At 39.3% G+C, this 23,897-nt stretch overlaps 1 protein-coding gene across 1 annotated transcript in view; it reads left to right on the forward strand.

Moving 5' to 3' along the window:
* Window positions 1-23,897, forward strand: part of fmn2b (formin 2b) — a 463,563-nt gene that overhangs the window by 302,476 nt on the left and 137,190 nt on the right. The window contains exon 18 of the mRNA XM_043696758.1: window positions 22,146-22,197. Within this exon, the coding sequence (XP_043552693.1) occupies window positions 22,146-22,197 (52 nt within the window). The remainder of the gene's footprint in view (window positions 1-22,145; window positions 22,198-23,897) is intronic.

Consider the following 23,897-nt stretch of genomic DNA (forward strand, 5'->3'; position numbering starts at 1 on the left):
CCTGAAGCTCTTCAACCATGACCCCACCCTCTTCCCTGACCTATCACCTTCATCCCCTCTCCCACTCACCTACTGTACTCCATGCTACTTTCTCCCCACCCCCACCCTCCTCTAGCTTATCTCTCTACGCTTCAGGCTCTCTGCCTTTATTCCTGATGAAGGGCTTTTGCCCGAAACGTCGATTTTACTGCTCCTCGGATGCTGCCTGAACTGCTGTGCTCTTCCAGCACCACTAATCCAAAATCTGGTTTCCAGCATCTGCAGTCATTGTTTGTACCTAATCAATAAGGAGCAACCTACTTGCAAATTTGAGGCATTGTGTATGCTTGTGCGAGAAATAGCTTTCTGCCATCAATGTGGTATTAGATTCTTTCAAATTTTTCCAGTTCAATTTTGCTGTAAGAAAGAGATTCATACAGCTTTGCCTTTCCAATCACAATAGTGAGCTAGCTACTTGTGTTTCACCTCAAGAAGAACATCTTTTAAAGTTGCTTCCTGAAACCAACATTAATTAAGAGTTGTTTAGCCTTCACACCTTAATATTCATGTGGCTGATATCAAATTATTTTGTGCTAGCCTTGTGAAATGTTTTGACATGTTTTATTACTTTAAAGGTGCTGTATAAATAAAATTGTTGTTGAATGGTGTCATCTTTAGATATTACAGCATATTTCCATTCCTTGCAGCCTGTTTGCTTTGACAATAGGTTTCTGTCACCACAAAGTAGTGAAATGTCATGTTAATTGGCTAACTAATAAACATGAACATTATGATCAGATATTTTTGTTTGTTCAGAGATAAGGTGGGAAATGTGTTAAGAGTACTGATGTTAAAATGGGAACTGGAATCCAGTGATGTTTTAATACTACTTAAGGGGAGACTCTGTGATGTAACAATGATGTCACTGGACTGGCAATCCAGACTCCCAGACTAGTGTTTTGAAGATATAGGTTTGAATCCTGCCGTGACAGATGGCGAAATTTGAATTCACTCATATCTGGAATAAAGAGCTGGGCTAATGGTAACCATATGGTGGAACCAGTGCTGATTGTTATAAAAAGAAACTATGTGGTTCATAAATGTCCTTTAGGAAAGAAGCTATGTCCATGCCAGGTCTGGCTAATATGTGACTTCAGTGCAACAGCAATATAATTAACTCCCAAATCTCCTCTGGGCATTTAGAGATGGGACATAAATTCTGGCCCAGCCAGCGATCTCCCATTCTGTGAAGTTTAGAAAAAACAGATTCACTTTTCCAAGGCACACTTGTTATTTCTGAAACATTTAGTTTGTTCCAGGGATGTGCACAAGGGTTTTATTGACACCAATTGGACCTAGCATTAAGTTTCAGTCGTTGCATAATTGTCGATCATGTCAGTATGAATGTGTTAAAGGTTAATGTTGACTTAGTCATGGTGTGTAACTATGATAATTCACTGCACAACATCTTGTTTATTAAGCAGCTCCTTGAATGTACATGCTTTGTTGTTGATCTCTCTTTATCTTTTGCATACACTAACTGACATTAACTTGAAATCTAGCTTTGTTAACAGTGGATTTAAGTAAACGTGGAGTGTCTTTGATAGTTTATTAAGTTTCTGTTGGTTTTGGTGAAGTAACTTGTCCCCAAAAATTGCCATTTATACAAGAAATTTCTGAGATAAGCAATTAATCCAGACCTATAGTCAGACTTAGCCAATTTTTAGTGCAACACGGTTTAAAGTTGCTGAATTGGACTACTGTTGTGTTAACTGTATCACGTGTCAAATTGATCTTCAAATTTCCATGAAAACAAATTCCTAAGTATTGTTGTCAGTAGATTGTATATGCAGTGACAGTAGAAACTTGACATTTAGCACTGTAACATTTTGACATTGGCAAGAAAGTGTGATTCAGAAAAATGGGAACAACTCTTTGCTTAGCTTCATGTTTGGTCAACATAGAATCATAGAATCTCTACAGTGTGGAAGCCATTCAGTCTATCAAGTCGACACTTTCCCTTTGAAGGGTATCTCATCCTATCCCTGTCACCCTGCATTTCCCATGGCTAATCCACCCAGCCTGCACATCCCTGGATACAATATGGGCAATTTAGCATTGCCAGTCCACCTTACCTGCACATCAATGAAATCAGTTGAATTATGATGAAAGAAGTGCATCTCTCTTTAAGATGTTGTGTGCAGGTAATGACCCGTTTGATCTTAGCAGAAATGTTTTTTTTCCCTGAGAAGTATCATGCCACCAACTCCCCCCCCCCCCCCCCCCCCCCTCCATCTGAACTCTGGGCTTTGAATGTTTTGACAGATCTAATCGATGAGGTTCCCAGCTCGCCTTCACACTGATTGGGAAGAAAAACAACCTGATAATTTTTCACCAGCTTAGCAAACAGAAAGCATGAAATCCTTTAAAAACTTGATCCTCTTATCCCAGTTCTGCCTGCAAGTATCCTCCCTTTCCCATTTCAAAATAAACAAAGTTGAAAGCTGGGCACCTGTTAATGACTCTTTGTTGTGATCTATTTGGTCCAATATAACAGTAGTGAGGAAACTCTCAAGCCAATCTGACTAGATTGTTTGCAGCCACTTTGTCCTGAAATTACCATCCACGGCCAGCACGAGTCTGCATGAAATTTAGCTATTATAGATGGTCAGTACAAAACTGATTTGACAATTTGGTAATTCTGTTTTTTAATTAAGGAAGCACTTTAATTTTACTGCTGCTGTCAATTTATTGGCGATAATTTATATGTTAAGGTACTGTACCTTAATGACTGATGGTTAGTATTTTAGCCATATCACAATAATATGAACTACAAGGGGTCTAGAATTATTGCCCCAATTTAAGGGGAATAAATCTGTTTGCACTAAATGATTAAAAATAAACTTGAGTTTATATTTTTTGAAATCTTGAGAGAAATTATATAATCAGTGTGCTCTTGAAATGTGTAAATAGTTTGAATAATTTAATTTTGAATGTCAGTAAAATGATGAGAAATTTATTACCTAGATGTCATTGGTATCTCAACGGCATGCATAGCTAGCACTAAAAGAGTAGAGCAATGAAATGGTCAAAGTGCACATTAAAACCAGCTCAACAAAAATGTCTCAACAGCCAATTTAAATGCCAATTTTACACACACTTGATATCACACTGCCATCCCCCTACTCCAGAGGCACTTCTTGATCTAAACTTTTGAAATATAGCAGGTATGCAGGTATGTACAATCATAGAACAACTAAGAATGTTGGCAGGTTACTAACCCTTTCCATGTTTAAAAATGTTATTGTGTAGGAAACAGCCCAGGTCATGATGTTCTGACTCTGGGGGTGGAAGCAATATGTTGCCTTCAAGTACCACCTGGGCTTCGAAATGGAATTGTGCTGCTTTTAAATAGAACAGTCAGGCTGATGGCTGACTCGTTGCGAGAGTTGAAACTATCATTGACATTCCAAACAATAGCCAGTAGAAATTGACATTTAACTAGGTTACTAAGACAAAGGGTTAATAACAGCATCAAATCTTAATGCTCATTCAGAGAGTCACAGAGATGTACAGCATGAAAACAGACCCTTCGGTCCAACCCATCCATGCCGACCAGATATCCCAACCCAATCTAGTCCCGCCTGCCAGCACCCGGCCCATATCCGTCCAAACCCTTCCTATTCATATGCCAATCCAAATGACTTTTAAATGTTGCAATTGTAACAGCCTCCACCACTTCCTCTGGCGTACATGTACCACCCTCTGTGTGGAAAAGGTTGCCCCTTAGTTCTCTTTTATATCTTTCCCCTCTCACCCTAAATCTGTGCCCTCTAGTTCTGGACTCCATGACCCCAGGGAAAAGACTTTGTCTATTTATCCTATCCATGCTTCAATGCAGATTTAATGGGCTCCTCTTGTTCAGTGATGTTCCTACCATTCTATTTTCACACCAATGTAGTGGAGTAGGATGACTCTTCACTGTTTGCACAAATACAAAAATAACAGCAGTGTGATAGCAGTAGTTGCAGTATTACTGCAGTTCTAAAAAACAAAGAAAAAGAAATTGTTCTTTGTTGGAATGAGACTGAATATTGTTTTTGCCAAACAGTTCCAATGCCAGGACCCCTGCAGGTTGAATGACTTCAAAGTCATTTGCTCTTGCTTTTAAAATAGTAGTGCCATATGGAGTTATGAGAAAATAATAACTAGAGTAGATAGGGGAATTTATGGACATATTTTCTGAAATGGCAATTTAGCTCCAGATTTCCAAAAAGGAAGTGCTTTTGTTCTTTTTGCCAGATAAGATTGCCATTTGGTCATTATTGTAGCAATAAATTTGGTGACTGCAGAACCCAACCATCTTGTCTTGTCTGAAGGCAAGCACTCTATAATTGTACATTCTATTTATTAGGCACATGAATCATTGCCAGCTTTAAATGTATCTTAGGTTTATTAAGGAATTGCCTCAACTTTTCATTCTTTACCTGGTATGTTGGAGCAGAGGGAAAATTAACTTGGAAAATTCCAACACTTTGTTTCAGAAGCCAGTACATGATGACATTGCCAAAAATGTCAGCTAAGCACCAAGATAAACTTGCCACAGATTTAAATGCCTCAATAAATTGAGTTTCATGCATCTGAGCTGGTATGGAGCCTTGGTGCTTGCAATAGGCAAATGGAATTTGACTGACTGTTGATGTTGTGGTGAAGAACAAAGGCCAACATTTGTTCTTAATGTGCCGCCACATTAATAATTAACTTCTAATCAAACTTTAAAATCTGTAAACAGTTTATCTTTCCAGAAAACTAGTTTTTTTTTTTGTTTGCATGTAATAAATGACAGTAATGAAGTGATATGGAACATGATTGCCTGTGTCATCTTCTGGTACAATGTATATGAAGGAATGTAGTTAATTTTATGTTCTGATCACAAACTAAATATCCAGTTGTTGTGCACATCAAGGATGCTGATGTATGTAACTTGTATGTTGCATTTAGCTGATTTATATTCAGTCCTATTCCTCCTCATTCAAATGACTGGATACAAGCACTCAGTTCTCATGAGATTGCACATTTAGTTGTTTAAATTTAAGGAACTCTTAGGATCCAAAAAGGCACTGATCAGAGCTTGATCAGGGCATCAAAGGAAATTAAATTGGCATCTGAGGAGAGTAAATTGTAGACTGAAAAGGAAAGGCGAGAGGAGCAGGATTACCTGAGCTGTTCTTGGACAACTGATGTCTTTTACTGCCACTGCCATATTTTGTTTCTGAAAAATTTATCCCGTGAATCAATCATAGAATCGCGCTTGTGATCCACTAAACATTTGAATTGTGCAAGAATTGGCTGCAATGTTACAAACCTAATGTAATAAACTGATGCACATGGCCAACAGAAATAATTGACACTGGTTTCTATTTTGGCCTACCTGCCTCCTCCACCTGTCACCACTTCCTCACCGCCAAAAAAAAGCTACAGATCTAGATTATGCATTTTTAATTTCATAGCAAAAATACATTTCCTTAAATCCTGTTGCTGTGACCACATTTTCACCCTACCAGCACACATTTTGAGGCATTCCACTAGCCAGATTAGATTCCTGTTTGGAAGAGAATGGAATTCTGTTGTTCTTAATATCATCTTTCATTCTTGCTCCTACTTCTTTCTGAACATAGTTCAGTAGAGCTGAATGTTTTTACCACAAATTTTAGTAATAACATCCATGGCTTTTAATGTTCTTAATTTTATAATGCACCAGACCTTTCAAAACCTGACTTTTGGGAAGCTTTGATCATGGGCTAATTATTCATTTATTCATTTGCTTTTATGAGATTCTATGAATAAAATTAAATGTGTGCTAAGCATAGTTTAGTTACACATTGTGATCCATGACTTTTTGTACTTTGCATTCTGCTATGCAAAATTTGTTTAATTATGGTTTTTGTGGGACTGTACCAAGATTCGACAGCTGGAGCACATACCTATTGATTTCAAGTTTATTGTGGTGTTTATATGTGTTAGTCATAGTACAGTGGGTATCCTGGACTATTATTTGACAAGTGTTTTACCGAGCTATGATAGGTGAATAACTGTTTGTGATATCTGGATTAATTTTTATCATTTAAGATTATTATAGCCTACATTTTGCAGAGTGAAACCCAGAATATTTTTCTTCAAAATAGCCTCTCACACTGATCGCACAAATGCTGTGTAGAAATTTATTTGGCGAGAACAAGTGGTGACGAACCTATCAAATGACAGATTAATCCGGACAGTGGTGTTCATCATTTTGCTTGACATATGTCTCTATTTAGAAATGTAATTTGCAATTCTTCAGATGGAGAAGTGGAACTTGATATAAAATGGAAAACAAACTCAAGATGATGAAGCAATGCCTCTGGGGGATATTTAATGTTTTAATTTAATTTAATATTATTTTACAACAGGGGGAATAAATCTAAATGTTTGGAAGTAGTAATTTTTATGTTCACCTTCTCCTTCAAGTGATGAAACAAATCAATTCATTACATGATTTATTACTATTAACATTTAGATTAGATTAAATACATTGTGGAAACAGGCCCTTTGGCCCAACAATTCCACAGTGACCATTCAAAGAGTAACCCAGCCAGACCCATTTCCCTCTGACTAATGCACCTAACACGATGGGCAATTTAGCATAGCCAGCTCACCTGTGCGAGAAAACTGGAGCACCCAGACACTGGGAGAATGTGCAAACTCCACACACAGTCATCTGAGGCTGGAATCGAACCTGGGTCCCTTGCGCTGTGAGGCAGCAATGCTAATTACTAAGCCACCATGCTGCCAAATGCAGTTTCCCAGTCAATTGTACTTTAGAATTATGAACACAGCAAAGGATTCCAATGGTTGATTGAAATTTCCGAATTGAAGTTAGCTACTGGATTAACAATTCTGCTCATTTGGTAATTCCCATTCAATTAGAATCTCAATTTCCGAGGTTGGTTTAGAGACAAACGAGATTGGATGTTTTCTCCATGTATCAGGAGACTAGTAGTTAGCCCATTTTCATGTGCCTGCTATTAGAAAACAATGTGCTTCTTTCTCATGGAAGTTAGATCCTCAAGGCGACGGATATGTGTCACCGAATATCTATGCTTTCACTATCTGTAGTGGATGGTAGCTCCTAAACTTAGTTGATCATCAAACAGATGTATTGTAAAATTCTGTTTACTCAGTCTAACGATAAACCTCTGCCCTTGTATTAAACAAACATCCCCAGAAAATGGGGTGTACACCTTGCTACCCAACAAAACCCCTCCTAGACTCTGAGACATTTTTATATAGCTTTTAAGCAGCAAGTTATGCTTCTAAAGTTAAAATTACACAGAATGAATAGTGCACAAATGGGTAATTTGGTGCAGTTAGTTCACATCAGTTCCATGTGAGCTCCCTAAACACAACCTGATCCAGAGAACTTGCTATTTCCCTACGCCGTAATGAGTGATGTGTCATTCCCTTAAAGAGGTATATGTTTTCACTTTAAATGCACTTTGTGGTGGTACATTTCACATTCTAACTGTTGAATAATTTTCTTTCTAATTTCCCTGTTTCATTTATTACTGACCCCATTACATATATGACACCTAACTTTGCCTTTTCCCTTGTAAGTGGAAATGTCTTTTGAATGTCTACCTAATCAACCCTTACCTAATCTGAATTATCTTTACAAATCACTCCTCAACCTACTATTTTCTAGAGAAACATGCTGCAGCCTGGTCAATATTTCCTAATAAATCTAACCCCTTAGTTCTGACATCTTAGTAAATAGGTTTTTTTAGACTGCCAAGGTGTTACTTCCTTTATTTTCCTAAATCATATATCTCTCTTGTAATGGTTTAATATGCCTGGATGGTAGTGCAATGCAAGAATTGGAGCCCTAACCTAACTATGAAATTGTCAGATGAATTAGTCTTAGAATGTTGAAATGGTGCTGAGAAAAGAATAACCAACTTACCATGCTATGCACTAGTTCTACTGAAACAGAGATGCTGAAACCTCTAGTGATTGAAGTATTCATGTTCTTAATGCTGAGTGCTCTTAAAAGCATTGTTGAATTATGTGCAAAGTAGGAGTTTTGCGTTGTCAAAGGCAACAAGAAAGCCGTTGTAAAATTTCAACAGCAAAATGGACATTGGTTGACTCTTGATGTTATTGCAAGATGATTTAAATAACACTTTTTGTTGTACCACATGACAGCTCACATCCATCATCTGAGGATCCTTTACAATGTTTGGATCATTGTGCCATGTATCACAGCTGAAGCCTTGCTTGGAATCTGCAGGATAGAATTGTTCACATACATTGTGTTGAAGTAGCCTTTGCCTATTTTTCTGTATCAACATTTCCACCTGTTGGAACTGAACTACGACACTTGACCAGTTCAGTTGTAGCTAGGAAAGCTGACCAAGAAAATTGATAGGTTTGACGGTTTAGAGTATGCAGGTTTTGCAATAGACCACAATGCGCAATGTACCATGCAGTTTAGGAATTGTCATGATATCCAGTCATAGAGATGTACAGCATGGAAACAGACCCTTCGGTCCAACCTGTCCATGCCGACAAGATATCCTAACCCAATCTAGTCCCGCCTGCCAGCACCTGGCTCATATCCCTCCAAACCCTTCCTATTCATATACCCATCCAAATGCCTCTTAAATGTTGCAATTGTACCAGCCTCCACCACTTCCTCTGGCAGCTCATTCCATACACGCACCAGCCTCTCCCTATAGCTCAAATCCTCCAACCCTGGCAACATCCTTGTAAATTTTTTCTGAACTTTTTCAAGTTTCACAACATCTTTCTGATAGGAAGGAGACCAGAATTGCACGCAATATTCCAATAGTGGCCTAACCAATGTCCTGTACAGCCGCAACATGACCTCCCAACTCCTGTACTCAATACTCTGACCAATAAAGGAAAGCATACCAAACGCTGCCTTCACTATTCTATCTACCTGCAACTCCACTTTCAAAGAGCTATAAACCTGCACTCCAAGGTCTCTGTTCAGCAACACTCCCTAGGACCTTACCATTAAGTGTATATGTCTGCTAAGATTTGCTTTCCCAAAATGCAGCACCTCGCATTTATCTGAATTAAACTCCATCTACCACTTCTCAGCCCATCTGGTCCATCTGGTCCAGATCTTGTTGTAATCTGAGGTAACCCTCTTCGCTGTCCACTACACCTCCAATTTTGGTGTCATCTGCAAACTTACTAACTATACCTGTTATGCTTACATCCCATAAACACGCCCTTAGGCAAAAGGTACATTCAAACACAGGTTCTTCTCGGCAGGAGAGGTTTCAGAGAGAAAGTTCAGGCAAGAAACATCTGTTGAAGCATGGAAGCTCTTTTCACTGCAGCTGTTTCTCTCAGTCCCCTGCAGTTTTCAAGCAAGCCAGAAAAAAACCTGAACTGGGAGAACTGGCCACTCCCCTTTCATTGTACAACTGTTTTTATATTTTAAAAACAAAACCTCCTCAATTGACTTAAGCAATTTCTGTCAGCCATTTCAGCATCACTGACTTGACAACTCCTCTTGGGGGGAAAAAACCCAAGATAACGTAACATTGTTAAAGGGGCAGCATCATCACACTAAGGCTAGACATTTGCATGCCTTTGTTCTAATAGTTTAAATTGCAGTGGCCATCCTCAACTTGAACACAGTTTATGGACCATGTGCTAGAAAATGGGATTTCACGAGATAGATGTTTGATAACTGGTGCAGTCACAGTGGACCAAAGTGCTTCTTTGTGTACTACACAAAACATTGTCTCTATGACAATGGCTGATTTGTGTCAATTGACTAGTTTTACAGGTTTGAAAGCAAAGCATATTGAGTGAACTCTCAACTGGAATTATCAAGGTGGAAATATAATATGGGATGTAAATTGAAGGGATATTTTAGGCTCTGGTAACTCCATTCATCGATTTTGAAATTTACTTGAGAGCAGAGTGCCAAAAAGAAAATTATGATTGGTCAAACTTAACCCAAAGCCTATTAACTAGATCCTCTCCTATATTGTTTTTGTGCTTTGTTTGTTGTCCCTATTCTGTTTTCTCATTCTCCAGTGCCCTTTTGTCTATTCATCTAAACTTATGTTTATTTCAAGAATTTCTTTGACTACTCAAAAGAAATCAATATAACTAAAATCATACAGTGCAGACAGCAATTCATTCCACAGTGCCTATGAAAGAACTATTCAATTAGATTCTTACCTTTGAGACAAGTGTTCACTCACCTTTCTTCTGCAAGTTATTATTCAGTCTGTTTGCATCACCTTTCACTTTCTGATGATAATTAGCTACATACCTTATTTTTTTTTAAAATTCTCTTCATCTCACCTCTGGTGTCTTTGCCAGTTGCCTTCAATTTGTGGCCAGCCCTTCAGAAAAGCTCTTTATAGCATTTTCTGTTTGTGGTAAACTGCAGAAATGCATATACCCTAAAAGATTTGACAGTGATTGTAAGGCAGTGGTTGTTCGACTATTCTAATTTTGTTTTCAGATTAAAGCTCTATCCAAGTCTGAGTCATGTTGATAGTTCTTCATCTGTCTCTTCCATGTATTTAGTTAATCGTTTTGCTGAAACCCATATTGTATTTTAATAACATACCAGTTGCATTTGTATTTTAGTAATTTCTGCCAGTTTGGAAAAAAAAAAGAAAATTTAAATCATGCTTACATTACTGAGGTTTGTCAGGCAGAAATAAACATGGCATTATATTAGTCCCAGGTTGTTTTTGCCATGCAATTTACCATTAGAAGGAAATCAGTTTAGGTCATTGAAAGCTGAAAATAAATTACAAAATACAATGAAGACCCAATTAATAGGCTCAGAAACGCCAAAATGTCCGGCATTGTAATTTCAGTGATATTTCTCAATCCGTGCGCTAACTTGAAAATTGGCAAGAAGCATGAATTGTTACAGTGTTGTATTTTTTGCTTGCTTCTCAGTATGTGGAGATCCAATTTTGCTATTGCATATGGAATTGCTTATTCTAAGAACAATGCATAAACTTGCTTATTTAAATATTAGTAAATCTATAGCTCAAGTGTATGCCACCATTATGTGTCAGACAAGCCAAGCCACTACAATCAACAAAGCCCGGATCTAGCTATTTCTAAGTGGCCCTTCTTCCAGGAAGCATTATTGTTTTCTTCTTCCAAGCTTTCTGCACTGAATTGATCTCGAGGGTGATGCAAAATGGTATCTGGTCTCTAAGGGTTAACCGCTGAGCGATTACAAAGTAAGATTTTATTCCTAGAAAGTTGGGTTAATTTAATCAAAGTTTTCAACACATTAAGGAGGACAGATAGGTGAATATAGAGAAGCTGTTTCCGTTGCCCGGGGAAGTCCAGGAAGGAGGAAAGGCATAGGTTGGAAAATTAGAACCAGAACTTTCAGAAATTTGTTGTAGAAACTGTGGTAGAGTTTCAGAATTCTGTCCACAAACAACAATTGATGCCAGAACACTTGTTAATGTTAAATCTGCGATTGTTGGATTTTTGTCAAACAAAAATATTAAGGAATATGTATCAAGGATGGGTACATGGAACTAGATCAACTATGATCTCATTTGAATGGTGGGCAGGCACAAGATGTGAGATGCTCCTCTCCTCTTCCCATGCTCCTATAATTCTAACATGCACAAATTACATATTTACTCCACTCCACTTGTTCAGTAGTGTTAAAGAGAACTTATTCTTAAATCAAGACAACAAAAATACTGTGATTCCTGGAAGTCATTCACAACAATAACTTGCATTCTTATAGAACTTGTAACACAGCAACATGTCCCAAGGCATTTTGCAGTCAAAGAACGTTTAGTACATTTGTACTTACTTTTTTTCCAGACATAACCTAAATAGGCATCAACAGTGATCTTTCATCTTTGATTCGACCTAATCACTACACTAACTAAATACCCAAAACAGGTGCTCCTTTACTTGGCATTCCAACTTTATATAATATTGGAGTTTGTCCTCCTTGTGCACTCGGAATTCATTCAACAGTCTCCTGTTGGTTTAACGTTAATCCTTCGCTCGATGGGCCTGTTTGGTGAAACGGTTCAGGCTACATTTTGATGAATAGTTTGATTGTGGAGGTTTAAAGTGATTTGGTAATACCTATGGCATTCAGGTATTTTTAAGCTGCTACTACAGAAAGTATGTCATCACTTTATCCCACAAAGGCAAAACGCATACCTTCTGTTCTGTGATTCAATATTATGATTTGAAAACATGGGCTCTTAAGTAAAGGTAAATAAGTTTTTAAGTTTGAATTCTGTGAAGGTGATTTTTTTTTTCCCCAATGTCAGAAACTCCTCAGAGTCAAAGTAACATTTCCAATTAATCATGTGTCTTAATGTAAATTAGGTGAAGATACTCTTCAGAATTTCACCAAAGATCCTCAGACAGCACTTTCCAAATAGACGACCACTTCATTTCGAGGGACCAGCGCAGTAGATACATGGGAACACCACCACCTGCAAATTCCCCTCCAAGCCCATCGCCATCCTGACTTGGAAATATATTGCAGTTCCTCCATAGTGTCTGGGTCAAATTCTCAAATTCTATCCATAATGGCACTGGACTGCAGCAGTTCAAGCCCCATCCTCTGTCAAGGGCAGCTAGGGATGGGAATTCAATGCTGGTTCAGTCAAAAATGCCATGACCCACATGTGAATAAAAAAAACAGACAAGCCATGTAGTGAAAGAAATTCTAGTGTTAACTAAGTTGAATTTTTATAAAGCAGAAAACGAGAGGTCAGAAGGTGGTAAGGTCTGAACCAGCTGATATGCTCCTTCGCACCTAAAATTAGTCTAAGAGTAATTGGAAGTTCAGTGACAAAGGCAATGAGTTCACCTGTGACTGTGCCTTTGGGAGAGACGATAACAGAGAACCCTATCTGTTGTGTGTGTAGAAATTCACAGAAAGGACACTGCTTCTGATCTTGCAAGTTGAGGAAAGACACAAGCTCTGGGTTCAGGTCTGACATGTTCCAGCAGTATGTGATACTGATCTGTCGATTAGAAAAATATCAACATGCGAGAATTCCTGCTCCAGAAGCACTGGGTTCATGTTACATTCTGTTCCAGAGATGTGTCATAACAAATCTGAGTAGGTTGATTAAAAACTCTACCTGGAGGAACTGGACTCCTATGATACAGTGGTAGTGTCCCCACCTCTGAACCAGGGAGTCTAGGTTCCAGACACACGCGCTCCAGAAATTCGCGGTGACATCTCTGATCAGGTCCATTAGGACAATATCTACCTTCTGAAACACGAACAATCTTGTGCAATGGTCGTGTTCCTCCCTCTGATTCGAGAGGCGCTGATTCAAGTCTCAACTGCTTCAGACTCTACACTAGCATCTCTGGACAAGTTGATTTGAAAATATCTACCTTGACAAACATCAACTGTGGTGTCCTATGACTGAGATGATCTCCAAACACCAACCATTTTCTTGTGTTTCTGTATTGATTGCTCTTCAATATATGCCACCAACTTAACTATGTTCTCATTTCTGGATTAGACAGTCCAGAATTAATTAATTAATCAGTTATGACCAGATGAGGAGGGGTGAATAGGCTCCTTTTCTTTCTGATCTCCCTGTTTGGCTGTGACAAAGATTTTTAAATTGTTTTTAGCATATAACTACATTGGACTTCAATTAAAATGCCATGCTAATCAAAGTTAAAGATCTAATTGCAAGAATTTTTATTTAAAAGTTAAACAAATAGAATTTTTACTGTGTATTAACTGTGCGAAAAGTAATGGAAAGAGGTATCATTTATGCAGATTGTGGGAAAAAAAGGGGTATGTCTCATACAGAAGGGAAGATCATGAATAGACTGTTTTAAAAAGTCCTTAAATTCCATGGTTGATTTTTAACCTGAGACCACATTTGCTTGTCTTCCATCTTGATCAGTGGCAATCAGTGGATTTCCTTGCATCTCAGTGAATAGATGTTAGACCAATTTGCTTTATCACTGAACATTTTTTTTTGTTTGAGAGCCTGAGAGAAGTGGGGGGACGTAGAGATCAAGTATTCCATTTGATACATGACCATTTGGCCTTCTCTCCTCTGCACCAAATGTGCGTTGCCTGAAATACTTTTGTTTGTGGATTCCTTAGTCTGACTTCATTATTTTCCAAGCTGTTTAAGCTGCTGGTGAATCTTTCCTCCCAATATATTATAAAATTTCCGAAAAGGGGAAGATAAATCATGATACAGACCTCAGTGACTGGTTTCTGTCATTTTTGACGACAAGTTAATTTCAGTTCAGACGGTGTTTTGTTCAATGATTCCATGAGCTTGTCTCAACTTGGTTGGATGTTCATTGTGGTCATCTTAAATTGATGTTTTTCCTTTAGTTCATGAAAAGTCCAAGTATTTAGATCAGATTATGGAACTCAAAATTGAGTGGACCACTTTTATCCTTGTTATAACAACCCATTATCAATAGCGATGCCCCGCTAGGCTGCGTACTCAGCCTCCTACTGTACTCCTTATGCACTCCTGACTGTGTAGCTAAATCCACCCCAACTCCATTTACAAGGTTGCTCATGACACCACCATTGTAGTTTGGATCTCAAACAATGACAAGACAGAGTGCGAAAGAGATTGAGCGCTTAGCGGCATGGTGTAAAGATGACAATCTCTCCATCAACATCAAAAGGAAGGAACTGGTCATTGACTTCAGGAAGTAGAGTGGAGGGCACGCCCCATCTGCATCACTGGTTCTGAGATAGAGATGATCAAGGGGGCCAAATTCCTGGAAGTGATGATCACCAATGATCACAATGGTCAAGAAAATGCAATAATGTCTCTATTTCCTCAGGAGGCTAAGGAAATTCAGCATGTCCACAAGGACTTATACTAATTTTTATAGATGCACCATAGAAAGCATGAGTGCATTACAGCGTGGTTTGGTAACTGCTCTTCCCAAGACTGCAAAAAACTACCGCGAGTTGTGAACACAGCCCAGTCCAACACACAAACCGGCCTTCCGTGTATTGATGCCATCCAAACTTCCTGTTGCCTCAGAAAAGCAACGACATAATCAAAGACCCTTCCCTTGTTCTTTGCTCATTATGGTTATACTCATTCACACCCTCTTCTGTCAGGCAGTAGATATAAAAGTTTGAATACAGGTATGAATAGATTCAAGAACCACTTCTGCCTTGTTGTTATTGGACATTTGCTTGAACTTCTCAAATGTTAATTCTCGGCTCTCCGTTGCACTCTGTCTCTGTTGATGTAACAATATATTTTGCACTGTGTTCTGCTATTCTGCACTTTGTATGACACAAGCTGCCTCTATAGCATGCACTACAACACTTTACCATATCTTGGTACATGTGAGAACAACAAATTAAACTCAAAATTGTGTGAGGGAATTTGTGTAGCTCAATGCTTGGGATGTCCAAGCAATATTGGATCCCAAGATGAGCAGATCTTTGAGATGCTTGCATGACAAGTTCAGTGAGCCAATTTTGTGAACAAACAGCTTATTAACTATGATACCATTAAAGTATGTGTCTTACCAATCAATACCAATTTAGTTTTTATGGGCCAGACAGTATGAATACTTGAATATAATTGGTACCCATGTTCTCTGTCTGTTAACTTCAAGTTACCCAAAGCTCTAACTGTATCTTACTTCTCTTCCCTGTTACTGCATGCTGACTTACATTGACTTCTGAGTCAAAAAATGTGGCATTGGAAAAGGACAGCAGGTCAGGCAGCATCCAAGGAGCAGGAGCTTTGGGCATAAGCCCTTTATCAGGAATATGTGGGGGGGCAGGAGGCTGAGTGATAAATAGGTGGTTTTGGTGAGGGGAGGGGGGGGGTGAAGGAGCTGAGGAGGCTGGGGGAAGGTAGCTTGGAAGGTTATAGGCAAATGAAGGTGGTGGGTGATGGTGATAGGGTGGAGAGGATAGACAGTGAGCATCTGCAGTCCTCATTTTCTCCTACATTGGATTCTGGTCAAGCAACATCATGAGTTTTAAAATTTCTGTCCTTGTTTCTGAATCCCATTGTGGTCTTGCCTCTCTTTCTTCACTCTCCTCCGACCCCACAACCTTCTGAACCTTCAGCCCTCCTCTCATTCTGGCATCTTGTGCCATTCTCAAGTTTGATCCGTGATTGATGACCCTGCTGGAATTCTTATCGCCGCCCTTTGTTGCTACTTTATCTTTTAAGATGTTCATAAAAACAGCTCTTTGACCAAGCTTTTCCAGCTCGCTATCGGGTTTTGTTTCATAATGCTCCTTGTGAAGTGGCTTGAAGAGTTTAATTCTGTTTAAAGGCGCGATAAATAAATTATCATTGCTGTCTGGCCAACCAGGCAGTTGTATGTGTGGATTGTGGATGGAAGTTGTTTTCTTTTTGATCCCATGTCGCTTGCAAGAGTTGGTGAAAGGAACTCTGGCAGGCTTGAGCAAGTACCAGAACTGTATTTGCACCATCTTTGGCACAGCAGCTAAGAGCGAAATCCCAGTTCAGACTTCAACAATGCCCACTCTATTCCACCAGGAGTTTAGCCAGGGAACGTTTCCAATTGGATAGCAAGGTTTGCCTTGGTCTCTAACTGTTACCCTTCTGCTATCCAGTAATTCTGCTAACACCTCATTAAAAAAAAGGGCGAGGGATGTTGTTGGAGAACTCCACCAAATTGGAAAGGATGGGTACAGCATAAGAACTGTGTTCCAGCTTCTGAGCAGTCCCTGTGTCATTCGAGAGATTGTAAATCTTCAAACCTCTCCTAAGAAAACAGAGAAGGGAGATACTGTGCAAAGGAATGTGTAAACTTTTATTTTTGGATAAGTCTATTTGTGGATAGAAATACTGTTTTCCCTGCTAATATTTATTGGATCCAAAATTCATGGGGGTTCTGGCTTATTGAGTCTAAACATAAAACCTGTATGGTGCGCCACAAATCATTTAAGTGGTTTATCGAGACGAATGGCCTGTGTGTGGCAATGTGTGTTTATCATTGAAGTCACTGCCAGTTTGACAGAGTTCCACAAAAAGTATTTTCAATGTAAAATTGGATAGAATAAATTGGCTACAAGGTACTAATAGCTTCAGGACAGCTATCAAGTGCCTCCAATTCCAGCCTTCATGAGAAACAAAAGCATATTGTATACCTATCCTCAGATAATTTTGTCGACTGAAATGTTGACAGTGGAATCTTTCAGGAAAACTGTTCAAAACCTCTTGCTCTGTTCCAGACCTGTGATGGAGCATCAAGTGGGAAAAGTCTCACCCTCACCTCGGGAAGACCCAGTTTCACACACAGACAGCATGCTCTCCTTTTTGGTGGTATGACCTGAAGTGTTTCAGGTTCCCTGCCAATAATCAAGGGTATTGCCAAGTACAGCAGTGACTATATCCTTTATTTTTTCACGGACGTGGGTGTAGCTGACAAGGCATGCATTTGTTGCCCATCCTTAAATTTCCTTTGAACTGTGACTTAGTGTGCAATTTCAGAGGATAGATCACAGTCAGCCACGTGGCTGTGAGTCTGGAGTCACATGTAGTCCAGGCCAGGTGAGGATGGCAGATTTTCCTCCTTTTTAAGGAACATTATTGAGCCAGATGGATTTTTGCAACAATTGACTATGGTGTCATGGTTATCGTTTAAAGTAGCTTTTTTCTAATTCCAGATTTGTTAATTTACTTCACATTTTACTGTCTGTCATGTTGGGATTCAAATCCATGGCTCCAGAGCCCGAGTAGCTGGATTATTCATCCAACGGCAATACCACCACCCCACTGCCTCTCCGTACTCCCCAACACTGGTGGTGCCATTTGGCCTTTGCAGTTGAACATCTTTGCACAGTGGTCTCTTTTGTTTTAGTACTAAGGGAATGTGTATCATAGACTGGGGGACATTTGATATCTTGGAGGCACTCAAACTTGGGCGGCACGGTGGCACAGTGGTTAGCACCAGAGACCCGGGTTCAATTCCTGCTTCGGGCAACTGTCTGTGTGGAGTTTGCACATTCTCCCCATGTCTGCGTGGATTTTCTCCGGGTGCTCCGGTTTCCTCCCACAGTCCAAAAATGTGCAGGTTAGGTGAATTGGCCGTGCTAAATTGCCCATAGTGTTAGGTGAAGGGGTAAATGTAGGGGAATGGGTCTGGGTGGATTGCTCTTCAGAGGGTCGGTGTGGACTTGTTGGGCTGAAGGGCCTGTTTCCACATTGTAAGTAATCTAATCTCGTTATTAACTCTCTTCTCAGATGCTAGGTTTCTGTCTGGGAAAGACACAGATATGAGATAAAGTAGCAGCAAAAGACATTCTCTGGTATTTTGCTTGATGAGCTGATCATAGAGATGACTTTTATTCAACGAATGGGTGAAACCTGAACCCTGGGTGCAAAGTAATATCCTCTTCTCTTTCCACCACCAACAACCATTAATCCCCCCCAGTGCCCCAACACCACCACCGCTGTAGTAAGTTTGGTAGCAAGGAGGGTAGTTAATTCAGTGTAGGCACCATCATCCTCCTACCTATTTCCACATTAGCAAATCTCATACATATTCCTCATGCCTGAGAAGCCTGAAATTGTGTTTTCATAACACATTTTTTCCCTAGCTTTATAAAGTTCCATGTTATTTTCAGATTTCATTTTTATTGATTTTATTACTGGCTTATTTATTGTTTGTGCCGAGAGGGAATAGTAACATGGCGGGAGGACAGGATTAAGGTATTGAGCTTAATGATCAGCCATGATTCACTGACAGAGCAAGCTTGAAGACTCAAATGGCCTACTCCTACTCCTCCTATGTCTCTGTTTTTATTCTTAATTGAATGACTCAGTGCTCTGGCCAGATTGAAGATCATTTGTTATTGTTTATTCAAGTTGAAAATCTGAAGGGTCCATTTTCCACCTAAACCAAGCTACCCACGTTGACAGATTATCTGTCTTGCTGTGAAATATTGAAGGATTGGTACCTCTTATAAGAATCTTTTTATTATCGATGGAGTTTATATTCTCTCCATAAGAGTGATTCAAGCTGTACCTCTGCTCAGTGATCCAGAATTTTCCTTTTCTATTCCATAAAGCAAAGAAAAACATAAACATCACATCCTTCTCTATTTTTAGCTTCATACCGTGAAGAATTAATCATCATCTCATAAATAAAGGAGGATTTGTCTTTGATTTAGTTTTAACTTTCCTCAGTTAGTGGACTTGCCTTGCTGGTAGTTAATGGGTAGTGGGTATGGTGAATGTAATGCTAATTGAAAGCATTCCGGAAGGATGGGGCAGACTTTGTGTTGACAGCATGCCCTCTCTTATGGATTATTTTTATATAGTTTTATTTGAAATATAGAATCCCTACGGTATGGAAACAGGCCATTCAGCCCAACAAGTCAACACCAACTCTCTGAACAGCATCCCACCCAGACCCATCCCCCTACTCAGAACACCCAATGGAAACCCACGCAGACACTGGGAGAATGTGCAAACTCCACACGGATAGTCGCCCAAGGCTGGAATTGAACCCGGGTCCCTGGCACTGTGAGGCAGCCGTGCTCACCACTATATTTTTGCCAATATACTGTATTATATAGGTCAACACCACAGTGAATTTTCTCGCAGCAGTGTTCCAAAGGCAATCAATAACAGATGGTCTGTACTTTTAATGGAAAATGTGGGCTAGTATACCAGAAGAGCACTCGTTTACTTCCACCTCTTGCAGTCTCTCCCTCCCCACCCTTCGGCAGATGATACTGTTTCTGCCTGCCTCCCTTCAATGATCTAGCAAAAGGCACAGCACAGGGCAAAAGCCCCACCTCGCTCTCACCACCCAGAAGGATGGAGAAAGACAGTCAAACTGATGAATGAGATTTATTGACCTGACTTGTCTGGTACAATTTCAAAATGGTGGGTGGGTATGATTCATACATTCATTTCCAAGAATTGCTGCATTAAGTTTTAACTATTTCTCTTCTGATATCCACCCCCCCTCACCCCAACCCCCCAATGATTCATTGTTCCTCCAATCACTAATGAGTCTATTCTCAAAAAACACGAGCAAGCCAGCCTGCAATTGGAGGAGTAGCTCTCTACACGTACAAGAGTGACCTCTCTCTGACTGGCCACCACTACCTCCCATGCCCCAAAGATTGAATTGCCCTGGATGTTTTGAAGGGTATTGGGAGTGAATTTGCCCACTGAACCCGGTGTATTTTGAGCCCTGTCAAGAGGGCAAGTGAATCAAAATGAAGATGTTGCACGTTTACTCCAAACCTCTTAATAATTAAATTTGCTCTGGTGCAAGACCATGTTATCCACTAAACAGAAAACCAGCAAATCCTGTGCAGGGGTTTCTGTATCTTTCGCTGTTTCTGACTGAATGCAGTCTAGTCTGGCCGAATTTGTTACTTTTAATTTCGCGAGCTCCATACCAGTCTGAGAACATCGCCTGGGCCGCATGATAATCAAATCATGGTGTCTGCTAAACTAAATAAACCATTTTTCTCTGAAATGAGAAGAAAACGTATCTGGTCCAATGTTTAAATTCTGCACCTCAATTCCTTTATATTTAACTCTGTCAGAACACTCCTGTATTTAGGCAGTCCCTTGTATGGAGTGTTTTTTTTCCTCATATATTTCAGCATTCTAATCAAATACTGAGGTGTTAACACGCGTCCCAAGAAATTCACAATCCTCATAGGCTGACAGATCAGTGAGATTGTAAGATGGCAGGGGTTTGAGTGAGAGAGTAGTGTGATGTCAGTGAGTGTATCAAGTAGAGCATAGTAAGTTCAGATGAGCATCATTCAGAAAGTGGTAGTTCAACAAGAAGATTGTAGTGGGGTGTGTCTGTTTTATCATTAGCCAAATGTTAGAGCAGGTGTTTATTTATCTTAACATTTCCTGGTTAACTGTCCAAGTAATGAGGAACACTCTACTGTGTGACTATAGTTCATTTGTAAACTCTTTTTTTTTTTAAGAGGGTTCTAACTTCAGGCTAATTGCCCAGCTGAAGTTTTTGCAATCTGGGCAAATCATGTCTAGTCAGTGCATCGAGATATCCAAGGCTATGTTGCCATACTTCTTTTCAAACTGGGAGATTGGGGCCGCAGTTTTTTTCCTCCATGGTATTGAAGTTGATAGGATCTTTTTCTATTTTGCCTGCCCAATGAAGTAATGGGAGAGCCATCAGTAAGAGACTTTAGTCCTACAGTGTCACATATGATATGGCTCTCCTAAGACATACAGGTTGGATAATGGGACACCTTTTTTGTTTTGTTTGATTGCTGTCAGTATTGGTTATTCAAAAACCAGGAAATGCATAAAGCAAGATTTAGGATCATTTTAGTTCCAAAGTTGCAGAGTTGTCATTCCAAGCTCAAGGCTGAATTCTCTGCAAAGGATGCCAGCAGTCCATGCAGCGTTCCATGAGCTCTTGATTCTGAATTCTGGGTTATTTTGTACTCTGTACACTTAATTGAAGTCTGTATGAGACTGCCCTGGATTGTTTTGAATTATAACTTTCAAGACCTCAGCAATAAGAAACTTGTATTTGTATGGGCTGATGTGGAACTTGGGACACCAAGTTAGAACAATGCTATGATAATGCACCTAAATTAGTACAACTTGGCAATCCTTGGCAGGCTCAAATCAAGCCAAGTTTGAAACAGTCCAGTTGTGGTTTGTTTTCCTTATATTGCAAATAATTGATTTTCTTGGAACAAATATGTAGATGAACTTTTATTCTAATCTCCCCATTCAACCAATTGCCAAGCAATGTTTTTTTTCTACTGGCTTTCTGAAGAGCTTTACAAAATCTGATATAATGATCATATTTAGTACCTGGTACTTATATTGCTTAATGATTAAGCTTCAAAAATGTCAAAGATCCAGAACAGGAAATCCTATTTCTACATCTCCTCCCCCCTCACCCCTAAACTTTATTCATTGAATTTCTCTGAGATTCTGCGACACTACGATCATAGTGGAGGCTAAGTTAACTTTGATTTAGTTTTCAGAATCAGTAAAAATAACATCAGATTTTTTTTTAACATTTCCATTCTGAAAGTATTTAGAGTTGACGTTTTGACCATGTTATTAATTGCTGTCTTTTTTGATTCACAGCTAAGATTGATCAAGAGGCTCAGGAAGCTTTCCTGTCGAGAACTCACAAAAGGTAAGTTTTCTAAAACTTCAGATTGTACAGCAAAAAATCTGCTTTGGTAAGCAGTATGTTCCAAAGCAGCTGCAGCATATATAATGAATGAATTTATATCTGGAAAAGCAGGCTGTTATTAATGAGTGCAAATTAACTGATGTTTATTGTGCCAAAGTTGCAGGTGTAAAAGCTCAGGGAGACTATTCTTTCCCCATATCACTTATTGTACATCAGACATTAAAAATGAAATTCTAGTTTTGTGATGCATCCAAGATTTGCTAATTGCTTTGAAGATGATATCGAACTTTAGTTCAAACACTGGTGTTGTTTATCTTGGAAGACTTGGTGGTTGATGGCAACATTCCCGAATGTGGTAATATTGTACTTCAGTGAATGAGAATCAGGATGAAAAGTAGATAGCTCTTTTTATGATCTTAATTGAACTTCATAGAGAAAAGACAGAAGTGGAATATGTCAACCGATGACTGAACACTGCCATTTGAATCTGTTTTTGTTCCTCTTTGCACCAATCTTGTTTTTTTCCACTCATATTGGGGTAAGGTGTTGTGCATGCCAGCAGTTCTGATGTTTCACACTCAGGCCATTCCTTAAGAGATAAACATGCATAGTGTACGTGACCCCAGCTGAACTGTGGGGATGTCATCACCGATCTCCATTCTATTTTGGCTTGACCGTTCACATGGTTTGTAGGCCAGTTCCCTTAAAAGAAATAACAATGTTCTTGTTCACCAAGATGTAAGTTGATGTTCACTAACTCTGGATTTGATTTGGGGCCCTTCCCAATCTGTTCCGCTCAATAACATATCATACATTTACTCATCAGAGCTTTGTAAATCCCCTATGCAGGCAGTTTAAAGTAGAAGTGAATTTCAAGCATGATCAATGGCATGATGATTGATGGCATCTATAGTACAAGGCTGGTACTGGAGATTACTCCTCTCTCAATTAAGTTTTATTGTAAGATCCATATAATAAACTAATATGTCCTGTGTTCTGTTCCATGCCCTTGATTGTTCCTTTTTTTTTAACTCCTCAGGAACCAATCTGTTCTTCCCCCTTCTCTTTGGAGTGCAGACATAGTTTGGTACTTTATTCAAGTGGCCATTAGTCATTTGTGTCCTGACAGTGAGTGCTGGCAGATTATTTAACCTTGCCAAGAAGGAGGGAATACATTACAGCTGAGCCTGACCCTGCATTTCTGTATGTGTACATTCCAGGCAGAGGTTACAGCATAGCTTTAAAACATTTGTATCTTGATGCCTTTTTTGTTTTTGCCTTTTGAACTTGAGATGGATCAAATGAGTTTTTTTTTGCACACTTACCACATTGAGAAACAAGTAATTCAGCAAAAACTGGACAATGGGCATTGGACCTCTACAATTTCCATTACTCAATTGCTCCCAAGATAAACTTGCTGAGCTATTAGTGGGAGGATCTGTGCCATGACTGAATTTGAGGCAGTGTTGAGATGGGATCTTCTTGATCATCCAGTGCCTTCCTGTATCCCCTATTAGAAGTATGTTTAGTCACTGTGTGAAATCATTTGAATATAATGTGAAGAAAAGCTTGCATTTGTGTAGTTCCTTCTACAGTCTCTTAATGTCTGGTTCATGGTACAACTAATGAACCACATTCACACTGCAGAGACATGCAGCAACAAAAAAAAATGCATTAATTTCAGTGTTGTTTAGAGGTGA

The sequence above is a fragment of the Chiloscyllium plagiosum genome, chromosome 9 (assembly GCF_004010195.1).
Source record: "Chiloscyllium plagiosum isolate BGI_BamShark_2017 chromosome 9, ASM401019v2, whole genome shotgun sequence".
In the NCBI taxonomy this organism is placed as follows: Eukaryota; Metazoa; Chordata; class Chondrichthyes; order Orectolobiformes; family Hemiscylliidae; genus Chiloscyllium; species Chiloscyllium plagiosum.